Source organism: Epinephelus fuscoguttatus, linkage group LG20 (assembly GCF_011397635.1).
Source record: "Epinephelus fuscoguttatus linkage group LG20, E.fuscoguttatus.final_Chr_v1".
Taxonomy (NCBI): Eukaryota; Metazoa; Chordata; class Actinopteri; order Perciformes; family Serranidae; genus Epinephelus; species Epinephelus fuscoguttatus.
The window spans coordinates 4,796,003-4,821,420 of record NC_064771.1 but is presented as its reverse complement, the minus strand read 5'-3'; the positions used below and the strand labels follow the sequence as shown (position 1 = coordinate 4,821,420).

General features: G+C 39.7%; 2 protein-coding genes across 2 annotated transcripts; one reads left to right on the top strand and one right to left on the bottom strand.

Annotated features, from left to right (window-relative positions):
• Positions 1–6,299: 6,299 nt before the first annotated feature.
• Positions 6,300–13,485, bottom strand: LOC125881014 (NHL repeat-containing protein 3-like). Its single transcript, XM_049563928.1, has 3 exons — positions 12,954–13,485; positions 9,919–10,121; positions 6,300–9,774 (listed from the first exon to the last, which is right to left on the bottom strand). The coding sequence occupies exons 1-3, from the start codon at positions 13,210–13,212 to the stop codon at positions 9,178–9,180; spliced, it is 1,059 nt and encodes a 352-aa protein (XP_049419885.1). The 5' UTR covers positions 13,213–13,485; the 3' UTR covers positions 6,300–9,177.
• An 818-nt stretch (positions 13,486–14,303) lies between these two features.
• Positions 14,304–24,395, top strand: nrbf2b (nuclear receptor binding factor 2b). The gene is made up of 4 exons (XM_049563931.1): positions 14,304–14,489; positions 17,529–17,613; positions 18,963–19,003; positions 21,177–24,395. The coding sequence occupies exons 1-4, from the start codon at positions 14,397–14,399 to the stop codon at positions 21,888–21,890; spliced, it is 933 nt and encodes a 310-aa protein (XP_049419888.1). The 5' UTR covers positions 14,304–14,396; the 3' UTR covers positions 21,891–24,395.
• Positions 24,396–25,418: the final 1,023 nt, after the last annotated feature.

The window sequence follows — 25,418 nt, the reverse complement described above, 5'->3', positions numbered from 1 at the left end:
ACAAAAGTGTTTAATTTATTAGTGAATATACTGAGAATGTTTTATCTAGAGTATCATAACTGTATTATTATTTACTATTATATATATATTTTTTTAATCTCATGGAGAGACCAGCTGAGAAAAGCAGGTGAACGTGTTGACTTCCACACTGTGTCACTATGTCTGATGAGCGTGAAACATTTATGAAAGAGACTTCAGAAACTATTAATCAATAATATCATCAGTGATTCACAGGCATATTTCACCAAAACAAAAAAAAAAGAGAAGAAGCCCAAAAACAAGTTGGGATAAAATCACTTAACATAAAGTTAGACCGTATTTAAGTTTTATTTCTTACATTTTTCTGCTGTACTGTATTTGTTTGTAGTATAAATAGTGAAACAGCATTAAAAAATGTTTGTGTCATTTTTCTATTTTGGTTCCTGGCAGCTCAATCTTCTGTTAAACTGACAAAACAATACATCAGACTTACATTTGAGTTCATGCTAAAATAAAAAGGATGTCATGCATGTGTGGTGAGGACAGTTTGAGCATGCTTAAGAAAGACAAAAATGAATGCAGAGAAAGCCTAACCGTAACATTAACCTGGATTCCTTATTTCTCACCCCATGCTTCCTTCACCAGAGATAGAATCCTGACTGTGGGACTTCCTGGAGACATTTTATGATCATGTTATGGATAAGTGTGTCCACAGCTCTGCTGAGCTGTCACATCTCCCCATGCTCTCTTCACTGCTGCTCTCTTATTTCAATGGTGTTCCTGTGCTGAGAGGCCACTACAGTCCTGTGACAATGACACCACTGTGTTATTAAGCTTTGTGTTGTACTACATTCATCTGCCCCCCTTCATCTCCCTCTTCATCTGACCCCGTTCCCTCTCACTCACAGCCTTCTGCTGCTCGGGCAGCTTCTTGCTATAGATCCCCTCTTTCTTCCCCCCCAAGCCCCCCTCCCCTCTGCCTCTCTACACTTCTATCTTTTATTCAATGAGCCATGACTCAATTCACATTTGTCTGTTGTTTGCGTGGACGCCTACAGAGTTCCTCTCAGACAGCGGTGAGGGAAGAGCAGCGCAGGGGAGCTGGAAACTCTGCTCTGTGTGAATGTAGGCTGGGCTGGTGTTCTTGTAGTTAACCTCAAAATGTACGCAAAGAATAAATGTGAATTAAGATTACAGATAACACAAGAATAAAAGGCATGATTGGAATTTTCATGGAGTTATTTTTAGAACCTTACACAAATAAATCAAGAATCACAAAGGTGTTTCTTTCTATTATATATATAAAAAAAAACAAAATTAGAAATAGCAATAAATTAATTAGTGGAGGTCATGTCCTGCTATTTATTTAAAGTTTATGAGACACATAAACAAAAAAAACAACAACATTTTTTAGGATGGTATTAGTAATTGAAGTCATTGTGAATCCTTTTCATCTATACTTAAACTGTAAGCTAGCAACACCTTTTAAGTTTACACCTTTTTTAGAATTGCAAATACTTAGATTTGTAGCACTGCTAGTGATTTATAATTATATAAGAACATTTGAACTGATTTGTGCTGTTGCAAAATACATTACCTGAAATTATTTGGAAGCGTGTGCTCATCTGTACACGTTTATGTGCTTATGTAATTTTGTAATTAAAATTTTGGTTTTTTAATTTTTTTTTTTTGTTTTTGTTTTGTTTTTTTGTTGTCAAGAAGGACATAGCCTAAGCAAACTGGGCAGTTCACATTCTAACTATTTACCAATATAATCCAGAATGTTCCTCCACAAGGGAGGGACACTAGGACATTCTCATAACACATGCCTATATGTGCCACGTCCTTTTCTGAATTTCCAACATAGATTGTCTTTAAGCAGGTCCATTCTATTGAGTCTCTTTAGAGTGTGATAATCCCTGTGTATTGTTTTATATTGAATACATTTACTTGTGTATTTAAAGTTTACAGTATGAGTAAATGAAACTGAATATTTTTAATATGTGCAACTGAGATCCTGCTGCAGTCAACAAAAAATCAGGAAAAAATATATCACGGAAATTGTCCAGAATTCTCATTTATCTCTTCATGGAAGCAGTCAGATATGAGCAGGGAACTGTTTGAACTGAGCTCCATCTAGTGGTAAGATAGAGCTGATCTAGTTTGTTCATTTTATCCACTAAAATAAAAGGACTCTTAAAAACCATCTCCAACTCAAGGAATACTTTTTTCAAATGTCCACCAAACTTTAACTCATATAGATCAAGCTAATACAATGCAATAGTTATTATGAACATACATTTTGAAAGATCTGATATGAATCATGCCCTATAGCACTTTAGTTTACTTTTAAATGAAGACTTTGTGGAATTTATTCCAAAGCAAGTAGATTTTTTCTTATTGTAAACAAGATGACACGATTTCTTACAGTGGTTATGAGAGGAAGATTGAGAGAAAAACTTGTTGAATCAACAAAATGTATTGCACAGCTGTACATACAATACATTTGTACACAGTAATGAGCAAGATAAATGTCTGTCTTACTTATTTATGAGATGTCTAAATATCTATACTATATACACCTAGCAGCTGCTACACATTCACTTTCTACAATTATAATTTATTTATAACAGGTAACAACAATGAAAACAATGTGCAAACTTTAGCAGTCTAAAGTAAATAACCATCACAAACAACAAATCTTTCCACAAAATTGAAAAACACTGTCCTCTGAATTAATAAAATAATAAACCAATTAATCCATCCTCCAAACTACAAAGTAGGCCTATGTACAGTTACAATCAAGCCAAGTGGGTTCTCCTCTCCTCTCCTCTCCTCTCCCTGTTTTGTTAATCCTTTTTATTGCTCTCCTCTTCTCAATTTGTTTTTCTCCTCTCCTCTCCTCTCCTCTTCTTCTCATCTCTTCTTTTTGAAACAGTCACACACAAATTATGATTGATTCCCTAAATAATCTTTAAATATTGTTTAAGAAACCCAGAGAACAGCAACATGCAGCTCTGCAGTCCTCCTGTTCTCCTCTGCACTCTATACATAGCGCAGCCCCAAACTGCATGTCATTTTTATTTAAATTAATTATCAGACACACAACATGGGAGACATAAACTTCATTTCAGGTTGAGTTTTGGTTTAAAAAGATGCGTGGAAGTTAGAAAGCAACTCGGCATCTGTCTCTGCTCACACTGGGAAGTTGGTGAACCCAAACCTGGCAGAGAGCTGGAGGGAGACTGTATGATTTTATGCCAGACTAGCTTACTTGTTGTTAATGGTGGGTTACTGCTTCTTTAATTAGTCTAGCTCTTTCAAGATGTTTTAATAGTGGTTTAATTTCACAGCAGTGACAAACAATGATAAGGCTTAATGCAAACACTATTGTTACCTAGCTGTCCATGACGGCAGATGAGAGAAATGTGATAACACTCTGCAGGGCACACAATTTGCATGCGGCTGCCACATGGGAAGTTGAAGAGGAAGGGGCAGGGGCTCGGCTTAAGTGCAGCTGTCAGGCAACCAGCACACTTTTAACTAAGAATTGATGCCATGGGCTAAATTTAAAAACCAAAATATAAAATTACTACAAGAGCTGAGGGCAGTAAAAACATAGTTTGGGCCTTTAAAGATACAGTCAGGTCCATAATTATTTGGACAATGATACAGTTGTCATCATTTTGGCTCTGTACACCACCACAATGGGTTTTAAATGAAACAATGAATACCTGCTTAAAGTGCAGACTCTCAGCTTTCATTTAAGGCTTTTTTCAAAAATGTAGTATGAACCGTGTAGGAATGACAACCATTTCTTCACACAGTCCCCCAGCTTTAAGGGCTCATAAGTATTTGGACAAACTAACATAAATAATCAATTAAACAGTCAGTTTTAATACTTGGTTGCAAATCCTTTACAGTCAATGACTGCCTGAAGTGTTGGACACATAGACATCACCAGATGCTGGGTTTCTTCCCTGGTGATGCTCTGCCAGCCCTTTACTGTAGCCGTCTGCACTTCCTGCTTGTGTTTTGGGTGTTTTGCCCTCAGTTTTGGCTTCAGCAAGAGAAACGCATGCTCAATTGGATTCAGGTCAGATGATATGACTTGGTCATTGCAGAACATTCCACTTCTTTGCCTTAAAAATGTCTTTGGTTGCATTTGCAGTATGCTTCAGGTCATTGTCCAACTGCACTGTGAAGCATCGTCCAATGAGTTTTGAAGCATTTGGTTGAATCTGAGCAGATAATGTAGCCCCAAACACTTCAGCTGTCATCCTGCTGCTCTTGTAAGCAAGACAAGACTTCACTATAATAAATATAGAGGGTTTATCACAAGATGCAAACCATTGGTTAGCCTTAAAAATGGAAGGCCAGATTAGAGTTTGTCAAAAACCATCTAAAAAGCCTGTACAGTTGTGGAACAGCATACTACGGACAGATAAAACAAAGATCAACTACCAGAATGATGGGAAGACAAGAGAAGGAAGAAGGGAAGGAACTGCTCATGATCCAAAGCACACCACCTCATCAGTGAAGCATGGTGGAGGTACTGTTATGTCATGGCCATGTATGGCTGCCAGTGGAACTGGTTCTCTTGTATTTATTGATGATGTGACTGCTGACAAGAGCAGCAGGATGAAAGCTGAAGTGTTTGGGGCTACATTATCTGCTCAGATTCAACCAAATGCTTCAAAACTCATTGGACGATGCTTCACAATGCAGTTGGACAATGACCTGAAGCATAATGCAAAAGCAACCAAAGACATTTTTAAGGCAAAGAAGTGGAATGTTCTGCAATGGCCAAGTCATATCATCTGACCTGAATCCAATTGAGCATGCGTTTCTCTTGCTGAAGCCAAAACTGAGGGCAAAACACCCAAAACACAAGCAGGAAGTGCAGACGGCTGCAGTAAAGGGCTGGCAGGGCATCACCAGGGAAGAAACCCAGCATCTGGTGATGCCTATGTGTCCAACACTTCAGGCAGTCATTGACTGTAAAGGATTTGCAACCAAGTATTAAAACTGACTGTTTAATTGATGATTATGTTAGTTTGTCCAAATACTTATGAGCCCTTAAAGTTGGGGGACTGTGTGAAGAAATGGTTGTCATTCCTACACGGTTCATACTACATTTTTGAAAAAAGCCTTAAATGAAAGCTGAGAGTCTGCACTTTAAGCAGGTATTCATTGTTTCATTTAAAACCCATTGTGGTGGTGTACAGAGCCAAAATGATGACAACTATATCATTGTCCAAATAATTATGGACCTGACTGTAAAATGTTATTTTTCTGCTATTACTGTTACATATCAGGCCTTTATCATTATCCATTATAGTACTGGATACTGACAGTAGATCTTCACAGTGAAAATGAAACACGCCGCTATGATTAATGTTTTTATTTGAAGTATCATTCACCCTTGGGTTCCTTGCCAGCAATAATTTAAAAGAAGACAAAATAACATTTCAAAAGTGACTTCAAATGAAAAATAAAACTTCATGTACAACAATTTTCACTTTTTAGACAAATTATACAAATATGGACAACAAAAGACACACATACTCAACACTCTGTAAACCCATATGTGCAAGTACCTACTGCATATACAGGCCAACTCACCATGTTGTTTTTATTGGGATTAAGTTTAAATGCATTTTCCAACACTATACTATTATTATGCAGAGTTCTATATATCAATAAATGCATGCATCCCAGTTTACTGTACACATGGAAAACGATAAAAATAAAACCAAATAAACTATACGTCCTTCACTGAAACTCACTGGTCACTTTGCCTGTTTTACATACAATAACCTTCAACATAGAACGCTGTCTCAAAGTATATCAGGACAAAAGAGCAGCATTGGCACATTTCACATTGCTGCTGTTGATTTAAAAAAATATTTTCAAGGCTCCAGTAATGCTGTATTGCAGCCCAGTCTCCAGAAGAAATTATTGGCATTGTAAGTTTCTGCAAACCATGTTTACATTACATTTGCATGTTTCATATGTATCTATCAATGCTTCTGAAGTATGAGTTGACTTTGTCATCAGGAGATGGAGGGGATGGCGGATGGTGTGTCAACTAGATGAGGTGCCTGCCAAGCTGCAGACAACTGAAGATGAGACCTACAAACAACAAAACTGGCTCTGAAGTCAAGTCATTGCTGTTTCCAGCATCTTTGTAGGCACCAAAAGTGAGTTTTTTTAGTGACCTATTGCTGCTGGGGGTAGCTGTACAAAAAAACGTTGTTTTTTACAGAGACATTGTTGCCCAGGATTATGCCCCAAAACAAGGTATTCTAAGCCAAAACATAATATTTTCCTAACTATAACCAATGTACCTGCTACATAATAACGAACAAATGTAACATATCCGTGGTTTGCAGAAATGTACAATGCTAACATTTCATTTTTACTAGTGATTAGTATTATTATTATTATTGCAGTATTACACTTCCATACAGTTGGGGAGATGTCCTGACTCTAGTCAAAATTTCAAAAAGGCTGAATTCTACATTTCCCATAATGCAATAGCATCTTCTGCAGACCAAGCCTACCTTGCAAATGCCCACATCTTTTCATAATCCACACCGTCAGTAACGCAGGCTACTTATTTAAGATTTGACGTCTCCAAGCCCAAACTGAGATCTATTTTCTTAGACAAAGCTCCTGCAGAGCTGTGCGAGACGTAAGACAACTAGGGATGCACAATATTGGATTTTTTGCCAATGTCCGATATACTGATATATAAGAACTTATTTGACTGATGACCAATACTAGTATCGATATATCCACTTTTTTCCCTTCCTAATTTTAGTGATCATCAAGTCTCTTCTGTAGTGGAATTTAAGCCAGGGCTTGAAAACACAAGTTGTATGATTCACATTTAGCTCAGTTATTGGACAGAGGCTTGTACTGAATAGAGGATGCAATGAGCATAAGTGCAACAATCCCACAGCTCTATACAGTGTGGGAGTAGCTTGTCTTCTGTCACTGTCTGAAGGACTTTTGAACCGACAGCAGCAAGTGGCCACAAGTATCACTTCCTACTTCACTGAATCTCCAGGGAAATCACAAATAATTCATTTTCCCACACAGCCTGCACAGTGACTCATAGTGGCAACACTGAAAAAGCAATTAAGCAAGCACAATGTTTTCCTAACAATGATAATATCAAAATACAGGTGATTCTGTAGTACAGCAAATACACTGCAAGACAGTAATATGATATATCAAGATTAACTATAGACCTACAATAGCAAATCATTTTTCAGAAAGAATTAAACATCAGACACTTTATTTATTCACTGCATTATTAAGTGCTGCTTTGATAATTATAGACATCTCAGGTCAAACAGCCCGCTAGGCAGTTCAGCTCTGGCCTTTTACACATGTTTACATGTGTAATCATACAAATGTCTTTAGAAACAGCCATATACTGGCAAAAGTCTGAACCGGCAAAAAGCACAATAGAGTTTCAAGAGTCTGCAGTGAGGAAAGGAAACTGCTGCAAAGTCATGAAAATTACAGATGGCACTTCACTTCACACACAGCAAAAAACAATGATAAATGCATTAGCCATATGTTCACCTTAGAATAGCAATCATTGATAACAGTGCATTGATAATAAATAACCAGCAAAATTACCTTTATCTACTGTAAAGAAACCTGGTTTTCATTAAGTGCATAATATAGTGTAATAGTAGAATTGGCTTGGTTTCACACTTTACACAAGTACTTTAACGAATTATTTAATTGACCCGTGCCCAGTCCTTACATTGTTTTATAAGTACAGTGTTACCAAATATTTTCCACATTGAATTCCATTGTAGTACTGAACACTGAATATTAATAACTTTTTAAACCAGCACATGCTTCGTCAGAGGAAACCCTGTCTCAAAAAAATGACATTTATATACTACATTTTTTTGCCAAATACTGTGAATGCATTGGTGAACAGGACAACCTGGCACATGGGACCCCTTAAAATAAGCCTCTGTTTGAAGGGATTGTTTCTGCATTTCTCATTCACATGTCAAATGGCTCAATTGAAAGTAGGGATGCACTGATTATGTTGGTCCTGATTCTGGTCCTTTAATATTAAAGGGATAATTCAGACCTTTTGAAGTAGGGTTGTATCAGGTACATATTTATAGTCAGTGTATTACCTACAGTAGATGTCAGTCGACACACCTCCTGTTTGGAGAAGCAGGCTGGAATTCGACACGGAGGCGAGGCGATGTACTGCTGTGGAGGGGCCAGCAACAAAACATAGCCTATTTTAGCTTAGCTTTCGTGCTGGACTCCAGCCTGCTTCTCCAAGCTGGGCTGTGCCGACTGATTCCTGCTGTATGTAATAAACTGACTATGGATAAATATCCCTTACAACCCCAGTTCAAAAAATTTGAACTATCCCTTTAAGAATCTGTTGATTCACTCTCAGGTCTTATAATTTATTTCTCTTATTTTCTCTTTATATAGATGTACAGTGCATACTTTGTCATCAACTGTCAACTTTGTTCAAGTCCCTGAGGTGCTGCTTTTTTGTAATGCAGGACTTTGACACCAGAGATTAAGGTTTGCTGCGTCCCACATAAGGTTGAGATTGGGTTTCTACAACACTTTTTGAAGTTTTGGTCGATTAATCAAAAAGAAAACACGTAACAAAACAAGATTCCTCTAACCTTTGACTAAGTGCTGTGTGTTGCCTAAACAAAAGCATAGAACACTAACCAGGCCATCTATGAGCGGATATTGTAAGAAAATAAAAGACACACGTTGTCAGATTTTGTGGATGTTTTGAAACTGTGTTCAGTATGAACATTTTGCAACTTTGCAGAAACAAACACCTTTTCTTATTTTGTTGATTAAAAAAAAGGTGTTTATACAGCATTATGTTTCTTTTGAAACATGAATACTGTTGCAAACCTGTATTATAATACAAAGGTAATTTCTATGAGACAGGGTTGTCAGGTGATACCTTAGACATCTAAATCTTTTTATTTTTATTATTTATTATTTTATTAGGCTTCATCAAAGAATCATTTTGTGATTCTTTTTCCTGATCACATGACTGCAAATTACAATAACAGACGTGGACATTTTCAGTCCAGTTTCAGATAACTGGTAATGCTTATGACTGACGCAGTTTGTGTCTGATCGATCACTCCATTTCCAATTGTGGCACTACTAGATGCTTCCACCCAGACTGAAGGGGGTGAACTTCTGGGCCTGCTGAGCTGCAATCTCAGCCACATATAGGGCCCCTGTCTTCAGGTCCAGGTCCACCAGGTGGGGCTTCACTTCATCAGCCAGCTGGATCACACTGACCACTCTGCACTGGCCAATCAAACCCACCGGTGGGGCATCCAGCATTGAGATCTGGTGGGTGTTAAGCTGGACAACAACAAAGTACTTCTTGTCCGGGGTCAAGCGAACTGAGTAGGGTGCATCCTCTGTGAAGCAGCTCCCCCATGTCCCCAACCAGTCTCCGGTGATGGAGTTAAAAACCTGGATCCTCTTATTCCCCCTGTCGGCCACCCAGACCCTCTGGGCGCTGTCTACGGTCACGCTGTGGGGGATGTAGAACTGAGCCGGGCGTTGTCCTTTTTCTCCATGCATCCACACTACCTCCTGATCTTTGGACAGCTTAATGAGGCGGTTATTCATCCCGCCATCACCATCCACAATGTACATCTCTCCTGAGTCGTGGACAAAGATCTCAGCCGGCTGGTCAAACTGCAGAGGGTTCAACCCAGTACCTGCCTTCCCTGGCGTACCAAGCACCTGACAAATAAAAGAAAATATTCATTTGCATTTGCAACTTTTGGCTTTTCCAATTCTACAGTTCACACTAAATAGTCTGATGGAAAACACCCTAGTGAAACCTAAAACAAGTGTACCAAAACAAATCCTGGATAAAACAGTCACCTGCAGGAGCTTCCCAGATGATGAGTACTGTTTGATGCAGTGGCCGTATGGGCCGCTCCCCACATCTGTGATCCACACTGTAGGGTTTGACGAGGCAGCGTCTGCCAAAAACATGCCATGAGGCATCTCCAGGGTGGTTGTATTCCAGGACATGAGGAAATCTCCATCTGTGGTGAACACCAGCACCTTGGGCACATTGTTACCTAACAGCAAAGCGGAGGCAAACACCATGTGACATGTTAACAGGGTGCACATTTTATACTGATTAGATTTTCACTAGTTCAAAGCAAAGTATAGTAAGGGGAATCAAACAAATAAGATATAAGTAATAATACTATTCAGTAAATTAAGGGTTGTAAAGTAACAGTACCAAGAGGCAACTGTTTGACAACCATTTAATACTTTATAGTGGGCAAATCTCTGCTTCAAATTCAGGCTGACTTTATTTTTATAATATAAGTCAACATTAAAGCTCAAACAAACCAAACATTTGGGCTGGGTACCTTCAAGGTATTGACTGAAATAACACAGTACCAAGTAGTATCCAAGCTTCCCCAGTCAGACATATTTGACGCAGTTGGCAGTTCAACATACTAAGATGCCGCCAATATGTTTGAAAGTATGGCTAAACTACATGCTTGTGGCCTCTGGGTATTCGACACCTGAATGCCTCCATTCACATGATGGCTATCGAATAAAGCAGGATAAAGGTACTGAGCCAGTTACTCTATTATTACCAGTATAACTTTAAGGGTGCTGGTATTGGCACTGGTATCGTAATTTTTTAAACGATATCCAACCCTACCAAACATGCACCAAAGCAATGTTGGAACAACTGTCTTACGATGCATCCTTTATCTGTCTTTATTGTATATGTTTTTTGTATACAATTTACAAACGCTTTATAGATCAACTACAAGCCATTCATGAAAATAAATTTGTGTTTCCTTTATGGAATTCTAATTTTCGAATGAAACAGGCTGGCAACCTTTACTCTCAAAATCTTGGTGGGAAATGTGTGCGTATCCCTAATGAGATGGACCACAAATATTATCCCTGCACAATCTAATCTGTGGCATGTTATTTGCTCACTGTCATCCAGCCTTGGGAGAATATTTCTCTGACCTCTTTGTGTTACTGCCATTTTCTCCTCCGCTTAAGAAACTCTTAAGCCTCTTAAAATATCTCCTCTCTATTCCTCTAACAGTTTTTCACCTTAGGAGGTTTAAGATGCTCTGTGAATAACTTTTATCTTTACAAGGACCTACTGTTAACTTTAAGGGGAAATTCTAAGAAAACAACAGTGTAACAATATACTACAAAGTGCGACTGAACTAACAAAAGTAATGCTGACACTGCATTTTCATAGCATGCTGCACTATTACCAGTACCACAACTGAATGAATTTTATATATTTCTGTCCTGCCATGTTGTATTATCTATAGCTTGTCTATAACTTTCTGTTACCAAATTAGCTAGGAGAAAAGTATTGCTTATTTTTAAGTCAAAGGGCTTTTGACCAAGTGAAGTCACAAGTCATTTGTGTTAAATGTAGAGGATAAGCCAACTCTTTAAGCCACTGAGATGCTGCACCTGGGATGACTTAATTGATGCACTGATCATTGCCATGTCTGATGAATGAAAGTCTGAGTCAAACCTACCAGTTAAACACTTGTCCATTTATTTTCCATCACAAACTTGTCAGTGTCCATTACACTAGAAAATGTTTCCAAAAATACTCAAAAACAAACGCACATGTATCTCCTGCAGCAACAAGCTGCTTCAGTGGTCAAAACAGTTTTTCCTTCCGGGTGGATCACCTGACCACACAGAGAAAGGTTCCTACCATATATATTGATGACTGCTAATTACCCCATGAGACCTGATACTCAATACAACATACTCACCATACAAAAAAAGAAAAAATTCATGCATATTCTGCTCCTACATCAAAGTTGAGTTGCAATTCTTTTTGATTTTGTCGAGTCGCGTCGACTCATCAGATTTGTGACTCCAGTCTGACTTGAGTCGATGTCATGTTGCTCAAGTCCACACCTTCAGATTCAGATTAAGAATACTTTATTAATCCCCGGGGGGAAATTGTTTTTGTTTGTTGTTTGCACCTCTGGCATAGGCTACAAATTATCACAATCAGAGAATGTAAGAATCACTTCAGGCCTTCAAACAATTACAAATGAAGGTTAAAATAAAATAACCATTAATTATTTCATCTATTTTTTTGCCATAGCCACAGGAAGCCGCTAGAGAGGCTAACGAGGGAGCCTCCAGTTGCCTAACCCTATAATGAGGCATCGAGTCTGCAGTTAAAAATGGTAAGTTTGGGGATATTACATATTTACATACAGTGTTCTGCTGCTTCTCCAAACTGGGGGCATGCCGACTGACATCTCTTGTAGGTAATACACTGACTACTGACAAGGATCTCATACGACCCCACTTCAGAAGATTCAAACTATCCCTTTAAAGTTTTTTAAGGAGTTTTTCTTTTTCTAATTCGAGGGTCTAAAGACCAGGATCCATTTAAATATGCCAACCAAACCTACCTGTCTGATGAGGATACAGTCAACACAGCAACCAACCACACCCTGCAACACCTGGAATCCTCTTATCTCCAGCCTTATCCTGTTTACAGACTTTAGTTCCGCCTTTAATTCCATCCTACTCCAGCACTTCGCCACACTGGTAAATATGAACATTGATGCCACTAGCATATGGCTGGCATATTCCTGTGGAACAGACATTAGAGGGGGAATGCTGATAACTTAACCTCACGCCCTCTTGCCCTCAGCACAGGAGCTCCTAAATTCCTGAATCCCCAGACTGCACAACAGAAAATATTTAAAAATAAAACTGGACAGCAGAGCGTGGTTGCCTATCATAGCACTGCAATTATACATGAATTTAATACTGGGGGGGCTGTGCCCCCCTCAATATATGCTTTAAAAAATAACGTAATGATTATCATCAACGCTCTAAGGTAATGCATAGAGTAAGGGGGTAATGCATGTATTTACCTCTCTGTGCCACATACACCACAGCAGAATACTGGTTAACAGCCACTGCAAACACGTCCCCGGTGAACACCTCTGGGTTCTTGGGCCAGCCCAGGTCCAGTCTGTACAGAGGTCTGCCCAGCAGCTGGTAGTCATGTTTGAGGCTGGAGGTGACGGGAGGCTGGGTGCCAATGGTGCCGTACAGCACCATCATGAGCACGGCTAATAAAGCCATGCTGGACACTATCAAACACGTATGGTTTCTCTTTTTCATCAGCATCAGTTCTTCATCTGCTGCCTTGTGTTGCGTTTTATTTCCTGGTCCAGTGACGTTAGGTCGAAATCGCACTAAATGTTTTTAACAGCGCTTGAAAGAGCACTGGGCTAACTGAGGTCATCTACCGTAAAGCACGCAGTCTGCTCCGAAACATGCACAGTTTTAATGTGATACCTGCCGCGATGCTACAAAGTTAGAAACCCGGTGATCTATCATTTCAAGTCCGCATTTGATGTAAAATTCACTTCCTCAATTCATCAACGAAAACAAACGAAAGGAAAGTAAATAAAGCAGCATTTCCGTTCAAGGTGTCACAATAAAAGCATGACTAAGGGACTGTTCTTTACTTGTCAGAGGAGAATGGCCTGTAGTGTGACTTCGCTTTGTTGTTGTTGTTGTTTTTAATCTTGACCCTCCCCGAAGCTACAGTTTTTTTCCTTAGCCTCCCTGGGTGGCTGGGGAAAAATGCATGTTTTTTTTTTTTTTTTATTATATACACCTTATGGGGTTCTTGGAGCTAATGCAATGAGCAAAGAGCATGGATGGAATGAGAGTTATCACAAAAAACAGCTAATTTCTTAAGCAAAATTCAAATCCTCCATACAAATCGCATTATCATCACACAAGTTGTGTGTGCACATCAGCACAATATGGGTGCAATTTTCTTAAATAAACTGTACCAACCAGTGGAAGCAGCGGCTGGGGAGACGCTGGGGAGGAAACACTATTTCCTCCCCAGTGTCTAAAAAAATATTCCACATGCCATCCTCGTTTGGCACCATCTCTCCCCCTCGTAAGTAAGGAACAGTCCCTAAAATGCCAAGATATAAATGCTGGCTAATGCTCTACCGTTCTCGTTAGTTATGGGGCCAGTTAGAAGACTCAACGTATATGGAAGTATGGAATTAACGTCGTTAAGTTCGGGGAAATCCAGTGCGTGCGTGTTCGTATTTCAGACCGTGGCCACAATTTCAACGCTATTATTTCAAGGCTTTTATTTTCATGGCAAACCATCTCAATGCACGGGAACTTGACGCAGCACAACTGCGAGCAAAACATCTGAACCAACACGTACTGCAGAACGGTGTGACGTCACGACGTGTTGACGCAGCTTTGGCTGTGCTTCCCTGACAGTAGCTAATATTCTTGTAATTATTTTTTCAAGACTTTATTTTATCGCAGTGCGAATGACAGTCCGTGAGGGACAGAGACACCTTTCATGTAGTGTAAACCGTCGAGGAATCGATTCCATGGAAGTCGTGGACAGCCCGCTCAATCTCGTAAGTGTCGGTCTTGGTGTTGCAATAACAAGCTAACGTTACTGTAGCTAAGAGATTGCATAGGTAAGCTACAACAGCTAACGTTAGCTCCCATAGTAAGTTAGCGGCTAACCGCTGTGTTTGCCTTGTTCCTGTTGTTGTCCGGTAGCTTGGACATGCTACACATGATACATTTTGGTTTTCTCCTCGACAAAACGAGCAAGACGTCTGGCGTTGGAACATGGTAGCTGCTGTCTGATTTATTATGCTGTCATGACCCTATAATGTAAAGAATTACTGTTCACAGCGAGGGACGAATGTATTAGTAACGTTAGTTCACTTGTTGGTAAGGCCATTTGACAGCAACCTGCAGCTGATTACACATTTACACAGGGTAAATGCTGCCGCAGTGTTATTTCATCTTTATAATGTATCGCTGTTTCCATTAAGGTTAATGACTGTGGTATTCCCCCAAAGACAAGTTACCTGATTTGATGGAGCATACAGCATTATAATCAGCATTATTATTAAGGAGGACGACATTAGGGGGTCAGTGGCCTATAGGAGTCAGTAACAACCTATACATACATACATATATATATATATATAGAGAGAGAGAGAGAGAGAGAGAGAGAGAGAGAGACGGATGACAAATGTAAGGAAATGTGTATCAGGTAAGTATTATTTCATGAACAGTTAATTTGCATTATGATACTCTTACATATTTATTCATAATACATTTTAACATATACATGTGCATATCCTTTATACTTATAATGTGTAACATTCCTGTGCAATTTTTGATGGTGCAGTATTTGAACTACTTATTGTGCAATAATATTTATAGATTTCTATATTTTTACAACAAAAATACTACACATCATGTGTGTAACACAGTGATATCTTGTGCAACTGTCAATTATGGACATACAGTATCTGACAGTATCTGTATAAGTGAAAGGTATATGTAGTTTTGTGAATTTCAAAACAATTAAGGAGACTTGCCTTCTCTGTCCACAGACTTTGGAAATTGAGTCACAGCTTGGAAAAATCTTTAGCAGGGCAGCAGGACTTCCCAAAAATACATATTTTTTATCTAGATGACCAGCAGTCTTTGAGGAAATGACTGTAAAACTACATCCAAAACACTAACTGGTATAGGCTCCAATCCCATGTAGCCCCTACAAAAGAATAAGGGCCAGGGTGTAGGTAATGGATTGATGGACAGAGGAATGTTTAGATCTCTGACTTTAATCTACTGTTAATACTTGAGAGACACAAGCTGTAACTGTGTGGTGGAGAGAAAGTAAAATAAGTAGATTTTATTTATACAGCACTTCTCACAGAGAGGACTCACAAAGTGCTTCACATGGTTACGATACAAAAAATACAATCAAATATTTGCATATAGTATAATCAAAAAACAACAAAATCATAGCAAATGCATGAAACAAATTACAAAAAATAAAATGCAGAGAAATACAGAGACAATACAATAGAATATTGCTGGAATGCACGCCTTAACAGATGTGTTTTTAACTGCCTTTAAAAATAGAGAGCACTGTCTAACATGTCGCTCCAAAACCTCACAGTCTTGTTCATTTGGGTTGAGATCACCTCATGCCCTCTGGATGTGCTTTGAATCCTCCTTCAAAGTCGTCTAGATCTTTTCTTCCTGCCATCTTGAACCAAAATCAAGGTCAACTGAACCTGCTCAGAATTCCTGTTTATGTCATTAGGCATTTTGGGATGTTGATTGCTTAATTGTGTCATACAGTACACCAGTAAGGAAGCATAAGCAATTGTTGTGTTTCTCTTCTCATTTACTCATGTTTTTCCTTTAAAGGAGCTGTATGCAACATTCCAGACAGGCTGGTGCAGAATTGTTTGCACATGCTTCTCAACATGGAGGTGGCAGAGCGGGTGGCTAGCGATGCTAACTCCATTAACAGTGCTGACAACAGTAACAGTGCTGACAGAGCTAGTAGCTTTATCATGAGGTGGGGATTGAGGGTGGGTGCCACGCTTCTGTGACAATATCATCCCGATATAGGTGGTATGAGCACAGTGCAGAGCGGCGGCAATAACCTAGCCAGTGGGATATACACACAGGGAGTCAAATGCACCAACATGCATGTGCGGCCAGCATGGCTACCACAACAACAACAGAGAAACTCAGATTACAACATGCACAGAGGTAGCGTGCATGAATGTTGCAGACAGCTCCTTTAGTTTGTCAACTTCATATCCATAGAACAATCTATCCTTTAAAATATCTTAAAGTAATCAATAATTCCCATGATCAATATTGTAAAATACACTTTACACAAATCTTACAAACTAGTTGTGGCTAACAAGAATACTTTGATGTAACAGAAGCAGTGTGGTAACATGTTTGATCTGCGGTTGTAGGGCTGGTTGGATGTGCTGCCAAATACCAGCACTAATAATAACAATAACAACACTGGAGACAGCTTACAGTAGTTAAATGAACATTAAGTTCACAGGCAACAGCTCTGGTGGACATTGCTGCAGTCAGCATGCCAATGACACACTCCCTCAAAACTTGCAACATCTGTATCATTGTGTTGGGTCATTAAACTGCACATTTTAGAGTGTTATTTTATTTTGACCATCCCAAGGCACACCTGTGTAGTAATGATGCTGCTTAATCGCTGTCTTGATATGCTGAGCAGATCATCACATCAGAGAAGCAGGGACCAATAAATGACTGACAGTATTGCTGAAATAATGACTGACATTATAAATGGAATATCAAAATTTAGATATCTTTTGATTGAATGTATTAATTGACTAATCGTTTCAGCTCAAGCTGCATCTGTTTAAACCATGAACAACGAAAGATTACGTTGATTTCTGTAATATTTAATATACTGTGTAAGAACAGCTCCCTCCTTGTACATCTCATCTCATTGAGATGTCTTTCCCACCCACTACCTCTTCATCTTCCTCTTCTGTGTCTTCTCTGTTTTTGACCCGCCTGTGTCTAATTCTTCTCCCACCCTTCTCTCTTCCCTTCATGTGCCTGCGTTTCTTCAGGCTCATCAGCAGTGCAGGAAGGCAGACCGTTTGCTAGTGGCTGGAAAGTATGAAGAAGCCATTTCCTGCCATGGAAAAGCAGCAGGTAAGTCCAGTGTCACTGACACTGTGACTGCAACACCTTGTGCCACCTCTAAGGATAGCTGGCCTTGAATGAGCATATGATATGGTGGACTACATTTCACACAGCTTTTGTGTTTCCTATCTATGACATATACTCATATCAAGGTTTTCAGTGTTTTGTTTTGGAGTGAAAAAAATTAAAGGCTTAAAGTCCTTTATCCAACTAAGCATGCATTTGACTTGCTATGGCTTGTAACTTTGCAACCAAATAAGAAACTTTATTGAAGTCATCAAAGAACTGCAGTTCTTCCACAATTGATCTGACGTGATATATATATACATATATATATATATATATATATATATATATATATATATATATATATATATATATATATACATATATGTAACAAAACTTTTCTAAGGTATTGAGAAAAAGATGCAACCAGACAGGGAATGTCATCTGCGTGAGCACATCTCCCTTCCTCCTTGAGATTCAAACTTGTGCTAAACACACATGCAATGGAGAAAATGTCAGAGAGAAGCGAGGCTGAGATCACTAATCCCCAAAGTAAATTGATATCAACATTATGGGGTGACTTTGGTCATGCCCAATACTCATAAAACCCTACCCCCCCATGCACAACAAAGTATGTGTTTCATTTATAACTGTAATCCCTAACGAAAAAACGTGAACGTTTAAACATCAATTATAAAATGAGCCATTGACATAAGTGAGTGTGTGTGTGAGTTAACGGTACAGAGAGGAACTGTCTGGCTGCACTGTGACATATCAACAGTATATGTTAATTGTTATTAATCGCAGGACATTATTTTAAATGCTCATAGATGATGTTCATGTTGTTGCCGATGATGATGATGATGATATTGATATAATTTAGTTGTTAATTTAACATGCTATAGTGCTGCTAACATACATTAGTTATATGTTGACTGTAAGAAAAGATGGTGTATTATAGTCCTATGTGTGATGGGCCACAGGCATAACACCGAAATAAATATAGAAGAAATGAATGAATATACACTATAACATGTTGTATTTACATGCAGGTTTTTTTTATCAGGTTCAAAATTCTGCTTTCTAACTGATAATTATAATTGTGTGATACCGTATACCATGAAACCATGATATTTATGATATCTGAGATGCTTATAATGCAGTGAAAATCCCAAACTGTTGCAACCCTTATTGCTTCAGCATTTATTGTGAGAAGCTGTAAATTTTGTAATATAGCCTCTGTTTGCATTGATAATAGTGTTGACATTTTTTTGTGGAGAAAGAGGAGCAGACCAAGTTTTTGCCCCCACCCATGTTGCTCAACTGCCCATCTCTGTCTCTCTCTCTCACAGATCTTTTGACAGATGCAATGAAGACAACAGAGTGTGAGCAGGTAAGACATTCCAGGTTTTTGTGTGTTCAGTTCCATGAACTGGTGTAAAGCCCAGTTCAGACCAAAGGTTCTCGAAGAGATGAAAGTGTTTTCGAACGTTGCAGAGAAAAGTCGCAGCAGTGTGAACTGGCTGGTCTGAGTCCGACTCAAGCAAGCTGATCGTGTCACCTGCAAGGCAGCTTGTTTTAGAATGTATAGCACGTCACCTGTCTAAACAGCCAGTTGGCTTGTAGTGAAGTCCACTGGTCAAGTCCAGGTGACCACAGATGGCGTGTTTGCTTGCTGCAGCAGGTGCTCCGTCCCTGATGAGCCCTCTGTTTCCGTCCTCACGGTGTGCCAGTGTCAGATGGTAGGTCGCTGCTACTGCTCACTGTATGTGCTAATGCCTCCCTCACACACACACACACACACACACACACACACACACACACACACACACATTCTCACTGACTAATTAATTGGCGCTAGTTATTTATATTGTTGTGGCACATTCATCATGATTACATTACATTTTGTTTATGTTTTTTGCCGTCGCATCACTACTACAAATGCAACTGTAGCCAGTATCTCACTATCACTATCCTCATTCATATTTTAAGAAGATACAAATTATATTTAGTCACAAATAAGCCTGAAAAGCTGGAAAACAGAATGGAAGTCCAGAGAGTTGTTGCATAGAGATAATACACCATCTAACCTAGTTGCATTGGTGTGAACCAGCAGGTTTTTAGAACAATGTCTCATTGTGAATCTTTGGTTGGAACTGGGCTTAACCCTTCTGTTCTCCATTTATCTAGACTTTATCTTGACTAAGACTAAAGCATTGTTTCACACGGCCTTCAGTCAGGCCATTTGCTTATGCATTGATATATCAGTAACAATATTTAACATCATACAACACTGCTATTGTGCCCAGCAAGTACTTTTACTTTTGATACTTTAAGTACATTTAACAATACTACTACTCTTATCAATGCTCCTTATTGGTTTGATACTTCATTGATACCCTTATCTGTGTATTTCTATGACAAAAAAATAATAAATTCAAAACAGGATTAGATATTATTTATATTGTTATTGAAAACTATTGTTTTAAAGAAGCAACAGCAATGTTTACAACAGCAGGGCAAACACTGAAACAGACTGAAGTTTAAAAAGAATGTGCCATAGACATCGGTTACCGTCACTCATTCATCCTTTCCTGTGTCATCCTCCCTCTTACTGCTGGTGTGGATTTACTGCTGGAAATGTAAGGCAGGTAGAGGGAGGAGGGGCTGATGAGGGATGTCATCTCAGCCTCTAAGTAACCACATTTTAAGATACATGGCCGACATGGAAGGTAACATCGCCCTGGATTAGGGCTGGGGGATACAGACAAAAATACATATCTCGGTATTTACAGGGTGACAAAGTTTGTCGGACAACAAAACATGAAAGTCTCTTCAGCTTTTGCTAACCACAAACTAGGGATGCAGTGATATACCAGTTTCGTGGTATACGTGATATAAAAGTTGACGGTTATTACCATGTACATTTGCTTATCTATGATATTGACAAAAAATATCAACTAGACTGAGAATCTTCCCTTTATTTTCCTTATTTTCAAAGACAGAACACATTCACCTGTCCTCTCATCTTGTTGGATTATTACTTGTGCAGGTTTTATTGCTCACATTAAGGAGTGTAGTCATTATCAACTTGAGTAAAAGGTTATCTTTCATTTCTCACCCCTGCATCTCTGCTCAGCTGCCCATTCAGTGTGTGTGGGGGAGGAGCTAAGCTAAAAAACTGAGGCTAATATGTTTTCATTTTAAAACTCATAACTATTGCTACGTTTCCGCCTAGTGTTCACACTGTTCTAGTATTTTGAACCCCTAAAACTTCAGAGGCTACATGTGTGACTTTAAGATACACCAAAACCATATTTCCCACTCTGCTAATCTCTTTCCCTGGTTTCTTCAAGTACCGATAACCTAAAAAAGACAGCTGGAGACAAGTTTAGAGCTGGTTCCAATTCATAAGTGGGTTTCAGGGGGGCATTCATATCTGTTAACTAATGCTTAAAAGACAAGGCTGCATACCAACTCTCAGTTTTTGCCCTGTATCAGTCTGATTTAGTGTAACTGTTAATATTGTGAGTGCTGCGGCTGGTGTTGACACTTTGTGTCTGCAGGCTCGCCTGTCCATGGAGCTGCAGAGGGACAGTCATATCAAACAGCAGCGACTGATCCAGGAGCGCTGGAAAAGAGAGGCTCGTCGTGAGGCAACAAAGGCCCGACCTGGCCAGGTGCAGCCCTCCAGTGGTACAGGCCTCCTCACCCAGACCCAGTCCACAGGCCAGCTTCAGCCCCATGGTTCACCAGGCCTCTCAGCTGCAGAGGGTATAGGAACCAGGGAGAGAGAGTACGACACCTTGCTCTACCAGCTTCAGACTCGGCAGACTGGAGGCTGCCAGCCTTTGACGCCACCGTGCCCTGGATCTAAGACCACCAAAGACGACAAAACTCGCCTGGAAGAACAACAGACCACCATCGATGACCTGCGGCGCCTGGTCGACCACCTGATGGATGAAAACCAGCGGCTAACGGCTGAGAACGAACGGCTACAATCAGAAAATGCCCGGCTGCGCTCTGAGGCGGCTGAGGCGGCAGACTTCGTGGAACGTTCGGAGCTCTGGGTGCTCCCACAAGCAGGTGGCGCAATGGGAACAGGGGGTGGGCAGGAGAGGAAAAGCACAGGAAAGGGGAAGGAGATCGCAATCCCTCAGCTGCCGCCGCTGGAGATGCCAGCTCAGGAGGATCTGTGTCTGGATGACCTGCCTCCTCTGGAGTTGCCAGAGGACATCCAGAATGAACTACAGGAGCTACTGGACAGGGATAAACTGTGATAAGAGACATGTCTCACACATGCGTGTGCACACACACACACACACACACACACACACACACACACACACACACACACAAGCACAAGGGTTCAACCAATATGGCTTTTGGATGCCAAAATGTTTGACATCTTAAACCCACAGGCTCTGTGTGATCAGACCTCTGCTCAAGTTAAAGGTGGACAGAGATATCATTGAAATTCCAGGAGCCCCACAAACTCTCTGCACTCAACAGATGATAAATGATAATCAGGCAGATGAAGTGATACCCTTACCACTAATACAATGCAATCAAAGTCAGAAATAAAGGAATAGTTCACCCACAATGTCAGTTGGAACATTGGTGAGATTGTGTGTCACACTGAAGTATGAGAAGATGGATGTTAAGTTGTTATTTCTGTTCTGTTTTGTTTGATGAGACACAACATATTTTATTGTGTCTAGATATAGCCATTAAATAACTCTGAACAACTTAACCTGGGCTCAGACTGCAGGAGTTTGTGCGCAATGCACCCTGATTTCAAAATCGTTTAGGATTTTAAAACTCATGTAGTTTGACAGTGGTTTTAGGCCCCGATCACACTGAAATCATTTTAGCAGCTGGAGGTGGTTTTATGTAAGTGTTTTTAATGAGAAAGAAGCTTTTTGCTAGCTGTATTTTGCATTGCTACACAGCTCGCATTTCTGCGCTCTAGGCGCCTGGTGTTTTTGCCTGAGCACTCTGACCTCCTGGAGTTGAAAAAATTTCAACTTAGAGCAAAAAAGCGCCCCATTTCAATCTTTGCATTGTCCAGTAGGATGACTGGAGAGGCGGGCCTTCTGTGGTGGTCATGACAACAAGTTTACAGTTGGTTAACAGTGGAGGAGAAACTGGTGGTAGTGGTTGCTGGATACCGAGAGCTATACGACTTTACAAACCAGTTACCACCATCTCAATAGGAAACAGCAGGCGTGGAAGCATATAAAAGTGCAGTACTGAAATAGCCATCATGGAGGTGAAACTCCTTGACCAACTGGTGGTGCTCAGTCATTCTGCAGGATCACCGAACTCCCTGTAGTTAGTATTCATTTTTGTTATGCTAGGCCTGACGATAGCAGGTTGTCAACCCACCCCCAAGTCATCCTAAGACATGCCTGGAAATAGCCATCATCAAGGTGTAACTCTTGGACCAACTAGTTGTACTCCCCATGATCCACCGTCTTTTTTAGGGTCTCATGTATCCACACAGACCTCTGTTTACCTGTGCCTAACAAACTATTTGCTGACAGTCTCTTACCCTCAACCAGAGCCAGAGCAAGTACCCTCTGCCTGTCCATTTTGGGAACTTGATACTAATTCCTGTGAAATAAATAAAAATAATAATAAAAATAAATGGCAAATTGATTACACAGGAAGGTTATGGTAAGGTGGTGATGGGGTGGTTGCCTGGCAACAATAAAGAGGCGCAGCAGGGTTTTTTCTACTAGTGGCATTCAATTTACACAAAAAAGGCAACCTGTAAAACACTTTGTGTGTGACTGGGGCCCTAGGCAGCATCATTTCAGTGATCTGAAGCTAAATTAGAGGGCTTTTTTATTTATATTATATATTGGTAAGTCGTATTTTTTCTGTCTGCAAATCTCAGCACAGTAGCCAACATCCCTTTAAAAGCTGCTGGGAATATTGTATTAAGCATAAAGTGTGTGTGTGCGTGTGTGCTTGGGTGCGTGCGTGTGTGTGTGTGTGCGTGCGTGTCTGTGTGTATGATAGATCTGAGTGGTAAAAACAGTGGAGGAAGACAAGCACATGTAGGCCAATGACTGATTAATGTATTATGATAATAAGTTGACTATTTAATTCAGTAAACATTAAATAAACAACAATATTACATTGTTTTATGAGTTCATTGGTTATAATTTGTAATTTGGTGTGATTTTATACTACCTTTTTTTAACTTCTGGAACCTGAAAATTCTGTTGAGGGATGAACAAAATACTGTCAGTGTGACGTCTTAAAGCAAATCGTTGCCTGAAACCTTATGAATGAGTACAACTGAACTTTCCTTTTTTTGTCTTAAATTTTCCTTTGTTTAATATAGTGTTTTGTTTTAGATAATCATGTAATCATAGACTTTTGGTCCCCCTTCCGGTCTTACAACACATCTATGCTACACATGCTGTTTGGAATACATTTTGCGGTTATTTTGTGTTCCCAGCAGCCTCAGTCAGAGAAGTTGGAGAATGTAGCTACCAGCACACTCACCTGATGTTACACTGACTGGATATCAACTGTGTGGATGAACTGCTCTTGTTAAGGGCATCACTGGAAATGCTTATTCTGATCACCTTTTAACAGTGTCAGAGTTATTGGTCTAACCCTACACCACACACACACACATACACATCAGGATCATGTGCCGTGAGAATCACAGAAAAGCATATTGCTGTTGTTGAGGAAAAACTACATGGCTGCATTTTTATCTTTTTTATTTTCTCTTAGCATACTTGAATTAAAGGCTTCAATGATCATTTGTCTGTGTGTGTGTGTGTAGTGATTTTTTTATGAGCAGGTCTTTGTCATGACGTGGCTGCCAATGAGACAATAAGCACGTTTCTGATTTTCATGCAGATTGGTGTTTTTGTGCAACAACAGCAATATACACATACATCACATACACACACTGATGACATTTAAACGAGAAGGCTGAGGCACACACAGGTGATAGAGCCTTGCTGACACATCCAGTCACTGCGTGTTCACACTGCGAGCAACTGAGTTAATGAGTTGCTGTATAAAGCTTTGTGTGTTTCATCATGTTCGCTAATGAAAAGCGCATACCAGTGTTTTGTATGTTTTAGCCTTTATACCACAAATCAAATGCACACTGTTTCCAACTTTGCAGTTTCATAGACTTTGAAAATGTTTTTTATATTCCAGTTAGACATGTCCACATCTGCTCTTTTAGAGCTGAAAGTTGATTGACAAAAAAAAGAGTTGTTTTAAAGGGACAGTTCACCCCAAATCAAAAATACATTTTTCCTCTTACCTGTATGGTTAATTATCACTCTAGATTGTGTGAGTTGCAGAGTACTGGAGACATTCGGCCTTAGAGATGTCTGCCTTATCTCCAATATAATAAAACTAGATGGCACTCAGCTTGTGGTGCTCAAAGCACCAAAAAAATGAATTTAAAAAACTCAGCAGCAATGTCTCTCTCTAGAAATGATGACCAGGTTATCCAAGATAATCTACAGACCTTGTTGTGAGCAGTTTTATGTAGGAACTATTTTCTTTCTGCCAAACTACACCCGCAGAAGGAAGCATGCATCTACTGTTAGCTCACCTAGAACCACTGAGTTAGTCAACATTACAGCTCAGCTGAGGAGGATGCCGTTAATATTTACACGTCATGCTGTCGAGCACAAGCCCCACATCCATGAGTAGATGCACACTTCCTTCTGCGCAGTGACACAACTGGCGGCCATAGCATGGTAGAGGAATAGTAATTTTAACTGCATTACCATGCAGTGGTGGCATATCAAGCATTTTGT